General features: G+C 33.8%; 1 protein-coding gene across 5 annotated transcripts in view; it reads left to right on the plus strand.

Moving 5' to 3' along the window:
• The window catches only part of LOC129948796 (rap1 GTPase-activating protein 1), a 215,390-nt gene that overhangs the window by 171,238 nt on the left and 31,382 nt on the right, over positions 1-12,770 (plus strand). The window contains exon 2 of one of the 5 annotated variants that reach the window (XM_056059836.1): positions 2,874-2,951. The exons of the other annotated variants lie outside the window; for them this stretch is intronic. Coding sequence (XP_055915811.1) covers positions 2,874-2,951 — 78 coding nt within the window. The remainder of the gene's footprint in view (positions 1-2,873; positions 2,952-12,770) is intronic. 5 annotated transcript variants of the gene reach the window in all.

Genomic DNA, 12,770 nt, shown 5'->3' on the forward strand with positions numbered 1-12,770 from the left:
TACAGTTTTAATCTGTATTTATTAAAGTTGGCAGCACTGTTTATTGACAGAGAAACATAACAAACGTCAAAAACATGATTTGTGAATTATAATTAACCGCTGTACAATCTATTTGTTTTTTTTAGGGTCTGTTTAAATTTTGTGAGTAAGATAAGAATTAACTGACAGATGTTTACTTTATTCAAGTGTCATTCCTTTAGGTTCTTACACAAAGAATCCTTCAAAAGTGCCCTCTTGAGAAAATCTTATGCTGATTTATTCTCATAGTTAACTCTCATCTTTGAAAAACTAGGTCATAAAGTTATGAACATCAAACTACTATGTATATATATTTTTTTATGAGCGTTACACAAAAATATGTATGTAAACATGATTTTATTAAAAAATGGCTTACCTTCAAAATCAAGTGATATGACCTTTGCATAAAAATGTCATTTTATTTGATAAAATATGAATTTGTTTCAAAAAAAATTAGATCTGTCATTAGCATAAGCCGACTTTATTGATACGATAAATTTGTATGCGTAAATTGATTTCAAAACCTTAAGTCACCACCTCAAAAACATCATTAATTTAAAGCTTATTTTAAATTTCAAGACTTTGTAAGATAAATTTTTGAAAATTTCCATTTTAAACCAGTTGAATAATTATTACACAAATAATTATTAAAACATACAAAGTCATAAAATTAATATAAGAGAGTATTTTGAATTCAGTTTTAATTAAAAAACAAGTCCCGAATTTAATATTTATATACACATTTGTATTTCTGTGTATATCTATGTATTGTGCAGTGTATGTCCCGTTCTGGATGATGTCTTAAGGGTATATATACATTTATATAAAAATACATATTTCATTTTAATTTGATTCAATTGGAGTTGGTATAAAGTCTTTGTTCATATATATGGAAGGAAACAGATGCACAAACCAAAATGATGAGTCATTTTTCTGGTTCTGGAATAAATGGTCAGAAAAACAAAAATAAGTTGATCATAAAATGAAAAAAAGGTAAAATCAAACAGGACTCACATAAAAGAGTACATCCAGAGACAGATAACTTCCCTTCGGGTGCGGCGACAACTGCCGGCGTCGTCGACGATGACCGATGTCATTTAACAAGCACAGTATAATTGAGTTTCCTGTGTCACACGACGACATTCACATTTTTACCCAACTTCTATATGTGTTCACAGAAATGAGGAGGATTTGTGCTAGTGGCCATCTCTCTAATTGGACATCATTTCCCACCTTTTCTTTTCATTTTTATTTCCTGATTAGAGAGAAGGAAGAGGAAGTGAGGAAAATAATTAAAGAAACGAATGATTCATTGTCCTCCTTATCGTCGTACGTGTAAACCCAGAATTTTATACATACACACACACAAAAAAAAAGGGAGGAAATAGAAACTTTTTCTCTAACTTGAGTTTAATTAAGGATAAAAATGCAGTTCGTTGGATGTTGCCAGTTGGTCCTGATAAAGCTTCTAGCTTGAAAATAACACTTAAGAATTGTAACTGTTACACACCCTCTATACACACAACAACGAGGTTATCCTGATTTTCCTTTTTAATAGTTTCCATTCTAGTTAGCAGGAAAAGTGGGAGTATGATGGAAAGGAACACTGTTGCTCTCATTACGCAGTGTTTGAGTCGTAAACTTCCGGTTGTGTCTGTAACTATAGCAAAATGTGTGTGTGAAGTAAATATATATACATATAACTCAGAGATGGGATCAAAATGGGTGTGTGTGTTGTGCATCTTTGCACGTAGAAGTCGTTTGACACATCACGCAATAAAAGCCAAAGGAACAGAAGAAAGGACATCTCGAGGACGGCAATCAAGAAAATGATTGCTACAATTAGAGTGTCTCAAGCACATATCCTATTCCTTCACATAACTTATATTATATATGCATATGTTTTGATCCTAATCCAAGGAGAACTCAGATGGTGGTGTTTTCATGTACCTATACCACCTGCTTCCTACCTACTTGATGCAATCTCCTTTCTCTCTTGTTTTTTAAGCCAACTGTTCGCAGAGGGTCCTTTGTATTCAATATGCTGCTGCTTCTGCTTCTACTTCTGCTTTTGATTCTACTTCTCATTCCGCGTGTTCAAGTGCTCAAGTGGCTCCTTGAAGGGATGAATAAAATAAGAACCCACATGTATGTATGTGGAATGGCAATCCTCCTGCAGAAACGGCATTCATAAATCCAATGCACATGATACATTGCTGCAGGTACAAAAACACCCTTAGACTTTGTGTGTTCGTTTCCGTCTGTTATCGTTATGTACTGGTATCGTTTTGCAGCGAGTATTTATATATTCACCTGTATTATATATGAGAAATTTGTTTTTACGAAAAATCAATTTCGTCCTGGAAGTATGGCAACTTATGTTCCCTTTTGCCTCCTTGCCATGCCACCACGACTCTTCAATTGCTGCTCATCCTTCTTTAACTAAAGCTGAATAAAATAACAAAATAAAAGAAGCTACAAACATATAAAGTCCTAGAGACAGGTAGGTACCTATATGAAGGCTATATGAAGGAGATTTATTGCTTCATGTCCTTTTTTGCATATCGCTTAGTGCGGTTGGGTTTAGGGCTTTAGCCAACTCAACTCAATCCAGCTCAGCTCAACTTGACTCTCGACTCGACTTGATGTTGGAAGCCAGGATAAACTCTTTTTTTTATCCGTCGTTGTCCTTCCATGAAATAATAATAAACTCCGTTGAATCCTGAACTGTCATAAAATTTGTTGTCTGTTTTCAGCTTGCTTTTGATTTATAGATTATGTCAAACATGACATTTACTTAATGTTTACCATCATCATGACAGTAACCCATTTCTTTTTCTTATTTTTCATTGCAGGTATGTTCAGTTCTTCGTCAAAACGAGTACGACTCTGTGCATCAGGAACACAGAAACTTTAAAAACAAAAACACAAAGGTAACATGTTGTACTATAAGAGTCGACTTTACACAAACACATATGTAAAAAGATGAGCTATAGTAGAGCAAATAACAATTTCTATAAAGATATGTAAAATCCTTTAGAAATATCCAAAGGCGAATGACATATGACATCCGTTTTCATTTTCTTGTATTTAATGTTCACATGGATGGGAAAAAAAGTTGTTGCTTCTGCTTCTGCTTTAAAAACAAAAACAACAAAAACAACAACAACAAAATTATTTAAACGGAAGTAGCAAACATGAGTTGGACATTTTTAGAGTTGTTGCAATTGCAGTTGTAGATACATAGAAGGTTGCATATAAATATGAGTATAACTTGTAAAGTTAAGTTCGATGGAAAAATAAATGTTTTTGAAACTGCAACATATGCGCCTGACCTCTTTATGAGGTAATTTTATTTTTTAACAAGCTTTTTATGTAAGTTGGGTGGTATTTTAAAAATGGCACAGTTACTTACAACTTACTGGCAACTTACTCACAATTTCAACTCGAGGTTTCATGTGCAATTATAAATATTTTATTCTTCTAAACCAGCACCACAAATGTTTCCTAGACTTAGAGAACAAGTTGGCATAGAATTTAAATTGGTATTATAACATGCAAGGCACATATTATGAGGAAAAAGAAACAGATAGTAATTTCTGTTTTAGAATTCCTCACCCGGGCGCCATTTTTTACATTCTTGTTTAATGTTTACTGGAATTGTAACTTTTAAACCACATTTGGTGTTTTTTTAATAAAGGTGTGCTTATAGGCATATTTTTTAAGTCTACAACACATTTTCCTTGGCTTTAATTGCTTCTTTTTATTGTAAAAATATAAGTGCAACTTTTGTTAAGACCGCCTAAAACTCAAATCGGTATTTCATAATCAACTAAAAAGACATCTAAACAGTTCTTAGCTTTCTTTTTAAGCATACAAAAACGGTAATTTCCATTTTAGAATTCCTTACCCGGGCGCCATTTTTATTTTTCACTCGAATTACTACTTTTTTATCGGCACTTGGCTTTATTTTATAGCCTTTAATTTCTTTCTATAAATTGTTAGAAATTTTGTACAATTTAGCTTGCTTTTTAATAAAGAGCTTAAGCCTTCTTAGAATTTAAATTCATATTTAATTTATTGTAAGTAGATTAGATTAGATTAGCTTTGGTTTTTATTTTGGTAACGTTAATTACAATTTGTATAAAGTTTACAAACAAAAAACAAAAAGCATAGATTTACTGCCGTCTGCCTAGGTTAGGTTAGGTTATAGTGGCTGTCCAAGATGGAAACGGACACACTTAGGCCACTTTAATGGCCCATTGTGATACCACATGAATCTTGAGGCTTCCTCCTAAGCTCAATATAACCAGTTTGAATCCCTTACGAAACGTGATAGGCTGCTTATACCGATATGATTAAGATCGTTTAGATCGTTAAAAAAGAATTCTCCTAGGTAATTCTTGCGTTTTCGGGCCAGAGCAGGGCATGTGCAGAGAAAATGAAGAACCGTTTCTTCCTCGTCCATACAGCTTCTGCAAAAGTCATTTAAGAATGCGCCTAGTCTCGTGGCGTGCTTTCCTATTAGACAGTGTCGGGTTATGACACTTATTATCGAGCTTATATGCGATCTGCTTAAAGAGAGCGAGTTCATCTGCCTTACAGTTACCTGGAATGTATCTATGGCCCGGCACCCAGCAAAGGTGAACATTAAACTGTTGTGCCATCTCTATTAGAGACGATCGACAGTTATGGACTGTTATAGAGTTTGTAGAGACAGAATCCAGAGATTTGATAGCGGCCTGGCTATCAGAGAAAATATGGATATCAGATGTTGATATTACGTTTTCTTTGAGCTAAGGCAAGACTTCTTTTATCGCCAAAAGTTCCGCCTGGAACACGCTACAATGGTTGGGAAGGTGGAATGAGAGACTTAATTTCAGTCGTTTAGAGTACACACCTCCACCAACCCCTTCTTTTGTTTTTCACCCATCTGTGTAAAAATGGATTGACTCATCCTCCAAGAATGTCTTGATTTTGCATCAGTATTTCGCTACCAAAAGCATTCCTTCTTATTTCTTTAAGAACTGGACATCTTCCAACCTCTAAAAATTCGCTTATTATAGTATCGTTGAAGTTTCTCAACTGTTTCGTATTGTTTCGTTCCCCAAGTTTGTGCCACATAAAACATGACTGACTCAGATACCGCTTTAAGTATCTTGAACTTGCTGCTATTTGCTATATTTTTGTTAGAAAAACATCTTTTCCAAGTTGTACTAATTGCACCTTTAGCCTTAACTAGTTTCTCTCTTAGATGAATTTTCATGCTCAAATTTTTCGTTAAGTGAACTCAAAGGTATTTGAATTCTTTGACAACTTCAATGACATCTCCATTATAAAACCATATTGCTTTCACTGAATTGGGGCCTCCTCCTCGTTTAAAAATCAAAATTTTGGACTTATTAAGATTTACCATCAAACTCTAAAGCTGAAAATATTGATACAGGCGGTTTATCTTTAACTGCAACGATTCAGGTGATGATGCCAAACGAACAATTTGTCCGGTGAAGTCTATGCCACCTAGTAAAAGGTCTGTGAGATCTGCAATAAAGAAGGGGAACAGAATCGGACTCAATGTACAGCCTTGTCTGACTCCCGATTGTGTTTTAAACCCTCTCGACAACTTTTCTCCATTCCATACCTTAGCAATTGTATTCGGGAGAGTTATAGATTCTGAATAACTCTTCCGAACTTCCATGACATTCCGTTACTATACAGCTTGTACATAAGCGCATGTCTACCGATCATATCAAATGCAGATTTAAAGTCAACGAAAAGCGTATATAGCTTCTTGTCCTTATTGGGGACTGTTTCTGCGATACTTTTAAGGGTAAAAATGTGGTCAACTGTCGAATAAGCTGTCCTAAAGCCTGCTTGAAACTCCTTTAAGAGCTTGTTGTCTTCTATCCATTCATTAAAACGTTTTTGCAACCCCAGCTTGAATGTTTTATAAGAAGCATTTAGAAAGGATATTCCTCTATAATTAGACGACTCGGCCAAGCTCCCTTTCTTATGAATCGGGAAAATGATGGACTAATTGAATTCTAGTGGTATCATTCCTGTTTCCATGACATTGTTATAAATAGCTGTCAGTCGATTGATTAGCTCTGCTTTCCATACTTTCTGCTGGAATGACATTCGGTCCTCATGCTTTCTTTCCTTCTTGGTGTCTTATTGCAGCATAAAGAGTTTCATTTTTAAAACCAAGAGTATTGAAAAACAAGTTTCTCTTCTGTTGTATTCATCCAACTCTGAAAGTGATATTCCAGCTGATCAGAACCTATACTAAAATGGATTGAAGTTTTTTTGCGTTCAGCTGCTTTGCCAGGTTCCTTTCCGATAATTTCTGTGGCTTTTTACAGTCTACATCAAACCATGGCTCTATGAAGCTTTTCCGGGATTTGTTGGAAGCTACAAATAGATACGACTCCTTGATTATTTTATCCAGCTTGGATAGATCACAATTTCTTTGACTCAGCAGTGAGATATCAAGCCTTGCTTGATATTTCATCTAGTTTGTCGGTTTCCATTTCAGTTTCGGTAGGGAAATCAGTCCGAACGTTATGATCATTGGAAAGTGGTCTGAATACGTTACAGCTTCTATTTTCATGTCAATCATATGCTCATTCCATTCGTTGCCTACGAGACAATCACACTCGATAGTCTATTACAGAGCTTCCTTGACCACTGACAAAAGTTATTTCTATTCTAAGTATTAACAAGAAAAAAAACACATCTAGATAGTTGTGAGCTTTCTGTTGAAACATAAAAATAAAAATGTTCATACTAATAATCCCCACCCGGGCGCCATTTTTCAAATTTAGTTTTAATTTTCACTCAAATCACGACATTTTCAATCATAATTGTTGTTGTTCAAATAGGTAATTTTATAACCATATTATTCTAAACTAGCGACAAATTTTTACTAGCTTTAATCTCGTTCTTTCTGCTAATAGAAGTTGTTTGCGGTTTAGGTAGCTTTTGAAAAAAAAAACTCAAGTTGGTAGAGAAATATGAATTGATACTATACCATACACAATACACTTATTATAAATAACAGAAAACATGGCGTCCTCACCTTTCAATTGAAGCAAAAATAGTAAGTTTCATACTAAAATTCCTTACCCGGGCGCCATTTTTCATATTAATTTTAATTTTAAATACTCGAAAATACGACTTTTTCAATAATAATTGACATTCAATAGCTTAACTTATAGCTATTTTTCAGAAAATTAACCTGATTTATTGTATTTTTATAGTTTTTTTTAAGTTATGAATTTGCATTTCAGAAAGGTCCTTTTAAAAGCTATGTTTTGTGAATTTAGTAAAAATACAAAAAAGAATTATTTGAAATCAATTTTTCTTCTGCAATAAAATCAAAGTGTTAACATATTCAATTTTTACATTTTTTCAAGGTTTTGTAAATGTAGGTATGTTTGTTTCACATTTCTTAGGAAAGATCTAATTACACAACCTTACAACAACTTTGGGTTAATTTGATGCAAAAAAAAATAAAAAACAAAAAGGCAGTTCCTTTTGTTTGTTATTGGGGCTTCCTATTTAGAGAAATAAAGAGACATTTCCCGTGGAAATTTCCTATAGCCATCCTATAATTGTATCCTTCTTTTCTTACCCCTGTGGGTTCGATTGAGAATCTTTTCTTTTATTTCTGGTTCTCTACCCCCATTACCCTTCATAAAAATGGATATCGGATTTCTTTTTGCTGAATGCACATGGGAAATTATTTTTTATAACAAATACACCATTGGCACTACTGCCGCCGTTGCCGCCGCGCGCCGTCGGTCGGTCGGTCCTCCTTCAATTTTGCTGGCGGAATTGATTCCTTGTGTACCATCATCATTTTCTCCCCCAGTCGCTCGGTGTTCCTTTCCCACAGAACAACACGAGCATAGAAATAAAGGTACCTATGTTATACTCTGTGTGTTCTTGCCTTGAAGGCAAGTTCCGGAATTGATATTACTTTTATTTTTTCTTAAAGAAATCAGCACAAATATATAGTAGCACTTACTACCGGATAAAGACATTAGCCTCTTTTTGCCTTCAAAGGCAAAGTTAAAGGCAAAGGCAGTCCCACAGTCAGCAAAGATGGGAATGGTGATTGTGGTGTGGGATGTTCGGTTGTGGGTTTCTCAGAACTGGGATCGGGATATCGAGCTATTGGGATGTCGAGCTGTTGGGATGTGGGATGTCCTCTCCAAATGTGAATGTGGCCAAATTGAAATTCTGTGTACCTATATAAATGTGGTTTCCTTCGGTTTTGTTTGTTTGTTGCTTTATCAATTCATCCTTGTCGTTTTCCAACATTCAATATGGATAGCTGTGCTACTTAGTTGACAAAAGCAAACAAACAATAATATCTACAACAAAAATCCCTTCGTTTTTGTGTGAGTGTGTGAGGCTTTTACAAATGCTTCCTGTCATTGTCGTTAAAACCACAATCACACTCGAAAAACAGATTTGTGTTCAGCTATTCAACACATCATCCCACACTCTGATCTGTAAGAGGAGCATACCCCAAGGTAAAGTGCCTTAGACCTTCTCTCGTATACATTTGGAAATTACATCTGCTGAAGCAACTACATGAATGTATATTGAGTAATTTATTTTGCAAATATTTATAATTTTTCCTTCTTTATGCCGTTATGCAATTGACGGATCTAATGTCAATTGGCAAAAGCCATCAAAATCTATCATTTGCCTCAATCCAGTCCATGGGGTGTAATTATCTCGTCGTGATTGATATGTATAGAGATTTGTATCTTATATTCGATCTCAAAAGTCGATTGCTGTTTGGAAATGGAAATGTCCTTCTCCGCATCCATCGCTATTCAATAATATACTTCAATAATAACTTAAGCACCATTTCTACAACAGTAGCGTCTGAAGTACATTACACAGCGATGTACCTCTATAAGTCATTCAAATAGTCGCGTCGTTCGTCTGACGGCTGCTGCTCAATTAGGCGCAAATTGATTGAGACTTTGATTGGATTACGATGTGTTTCTTCATGGCTATAAGTGCGGCAATGCGAAATAACTTTAATGTGGATTAAAGTGAAAGTAATGATTTTGGTAGTAGCAGTAGCGACTTAGCGTTCCTAAATATATAATCCGATTAAAAAAGAACGATAGCGATTTGGTTAAGGCGATTAGAATATTATAGGGCTTGATTGTTGTTTTTGTTGTTGCTGTTAGATGCGATGTCTTTAGCTTTTGGTGGAAATTTCATCGACATCGATGACGCCACCAACGAAAAAAAAGAGTAAAAATAAGTTCAAAAGTTAAATAAATGAGAAAACTTTCCCTATAAATGTTCAAAGCTGCATTATAAGCACTTTGAAAACATTCTTCTTCCGATGAAGAAATAATCCGAATTATATTTTCGGTTTATTTTATGCAAACATAAGTTTTTGTCGTTTTAGGAATAAAAAAAGTTAAAAGCAAAAACTGTGTCGACATCAATACAGAAAATAATCCTAAGTCTTGAAATAAATAAATAGGCCTTAGAGTTGTGCCGACGATGCATTATCTAAGATCTTACTATTTTATTTTTTTTTTTTTTTCAGTTGTTCCAAGAAAAATCATCGCATGTTACTATTAACAAAGCGATCTAATTAAAGAAACTAAGCACATAGTACGCAAATGTCAGATTGACAGGTGGAAAATAAGCGGACACAATCAGAAAGCAATTAAATTAGTTTATCTGACTTGACAATCAAACCAATGGAATATGTTATGGAGGTTTTATTTCGGAGAAAAGTCTTACAGGGAATATTCCTATTGTGTAAGGGTTTTCTTAAAAACTGCTGACTAAGACATATTATTTGACACTTGACGTCAATATGTCTACCTAACCTATACAACACATGTTGAAATAACAAAGGTTTGTTTGTAAATTTGAAACACTTTTGACAGTAACATCAAAATACAGAAACTGACAGCTTATTTGTGTTTATTTATTCTGACACCATTCATTAGTACACCAGAAATTCAAAGTTAACAAAAATTCACAAAATCTTAATGGTTTAGTTAAATGTTAGTCATTTGCTTTCATTTAGCATCTTTCTATATCCTAAAGTGTGTCTAAACTTAAAATAGTAAGATGACTACTTTCAATTTGACTTTCTTATTTCTGACAGTTCAATTTAAACATTCCCCATTCCCCAGATCTAGACTTGTTTGTTTAGTTTTTTCTTTTGACAAACTCAGTTTTAAGGCGTGTTCAGATGCATCGTACTATGTTCTAGTTTAAAAACGTCCTTCATATAAAGTTCTTGTTTCATAAATTGATTCCTTCTACAAATTTCACAATATCTAATTCACATTAGTTCTATATAAATTCATAAACAAATACCTATGTACAATTTATTTATTAATATTCTATTGAATTAAAAATGTACCGCAATCAGTTATAACCGTCTATTGTGAATAAAATCAATAGAACATAGTTGTAAGAGAGTTCATTTGTGTAAACTTAGGATCGTTAGTCACGTACTGAAAAATGGAACAAAAAACTTTATGGATTTTTAACGTCCATTTGACGCCGCGACGTGTATTCTGTTTATTATGTGTATTTAAATTGAACGAATGAATTAATATTGTTATTGCATGCAAGTTATGTAAATCGAGAGTACAAATAGAAATAAGAATCAGTTTGACACTTAAAGTAGAATTGATAAAGAACAAAAATAGATGCTATATATTTTGTGAAAATTCTTACAAATCATTTTATAAAAGAAACTCAAATCAGCACATCATTTACACACTAAATTTCATTCATTTGACAGTTTATAAATTATTGCTTCAAATATGGCGCTCAAGAAAATGTCACTTTTTGACATAACCAAAAATCCAGCAATGATGTCTCCGCCATCAGAGGAGTACACATTTTATTGAGTGCAACATATGTTTGTAACGTAACGTAAGAATGGGGATGACATTCCAAAAACAAATGGGAGAATGCAAATGAAAGACTGTATTCAAAATATTAAACGTCACTGGGGTGTTATATCAAAAGTGGCACACACAAATTCGAAGTGATGAAGGAAAAGTGCAGAAGACTTCTCTCTGCTGGGTAATTACATATGTACAAACGCACATACAGACGTACGCTACGCAGTCAAAACGTCTGTCTGCTTGCATTCTAAAAATATCTACAAAAAAAGAACTAAGCAGAAAAAAGGATCTACTTCGACGATGACAGCTCGACGCGAAGGCTTTTGCCAGCGCGTATAGTACAGAGTACAGTTACATGCCACATGAACTCTCCCATGTCATTAACCGTACAAAAAGTCTTACTCTAGATAGACACATATTTTTGTTTCTTTCTTCGCGTCACCCTCTCTCCCATATAGAGATTCCCTACTTCATCTGTCAAAGGTAAACCCCACTTGTGCAACAGCAACACGGGTGTTGATGGTGTCTCGTTCGTTAGGTCAAAGAGGTCTGTTCATAAAAACATTGTATATATACAACTTCTAGTTCTCATATTGTTAAAGTCTCTAAAGGTATGTTCACATCGTATATACCGCGCTATAAGTGCACATTATTTTCGCCATTAGGTCATAAAGAATTATGGAGAGAAGAAAAAACAAATAGTAGTTGATTGTAGATTGTGTGGCAGTGTCTAATTCTAGTTGTTTGCAATTTTTCTTAATTATAAAAATAATAAATGTTGATGTGGAGGAGATTTTGCAACAACATAACAATATCAACATCATGAAAAGTAGTAGAAGAAAAAGAAGAAGAGGGGGAGAATAGGAAAAAAAGGTGCAAATTATAATTTAATGAGCGCACATTTTCCGAACAATTTACCATTCTATTCGTGCACCAGCAGTGTTAAAAAAAAGTATACACTATATTCTGTACAGAGTGCTGTGGCAATGCAACACTTTTCAACACAATTCCACATGCAAAATAAAATTATCTATTTGTAGCTCAAGTACTCAAGAATTCTGTTGTGAATAATGTGCAAATATAGGAACAAAGTTGCAATAGAAATATGAAAGCAGGAAATGAAATTCTACTTTTTTTCTAAAAGTGTTCTACTTATTTGAGTTTATTTAAAAAAAAGGACATGCAAAAGGCTTCTGAAAGGCTCTTGGGGAATGAATTGTTAAATTAGAGTCTGCAGTAAATGTGCATCATTTATAATCATCATCAATTATACATTTTATTCGGGGTTATTGTTTGTTTCAAAGTTCTTTTAAAAAAAATACACTTTTGGCGTAGTGATAAATTATCTAAAATATTCTACTTTTCTGAAGTGTCAACTGTCAAATGCACATGTCATTTTGTTAAACTGTAATATTTAAGATTGTGTTTTTATCCAAAACACATTTGTTTTGTAGTATCATTTTTAGAGATATCAAAACAACGGTACATTTTTAACATGCATTATTTGCACAATTTTTGACACTTTTACTACCAAGTGGTCAGTCCATAGCTGCAACTATAAGACGTCAAAATCCTTTAATTGTACATTTTGTTAGGGGTTATTACATTTTTCATAGCTATTTTTAATATTTCCCCTATCTGGGTGATAAACAATTTTCCTAATTGTTCTACTTTTCTGAAGTGTCAACTGTCAACTGTCAAATGCATATGTCATTTTGTTAAACTCTAATATTAAAGTTTGTGTTTTTATCGAAAACAAATTTGTTGGAAAAGAAGTACGTATGTATATGCCTCAGTGAGATATCGAAACAACGGTATATTTTTAACATCCATTAT

This window comes from Eupeodes corollae, chromosome 3 (genome assembly GCF_945859685.1).
Source record: "Eupeodes corollae chromosome 3, idEupCoro1.1, whole genome shotgun sequence".
Lineage (NCBI taxonomy): Eukaryota > Metazoa > Arthropoda > Insecta > Diptera > Syrphidae > Eupeodes > Eupeodes corollae.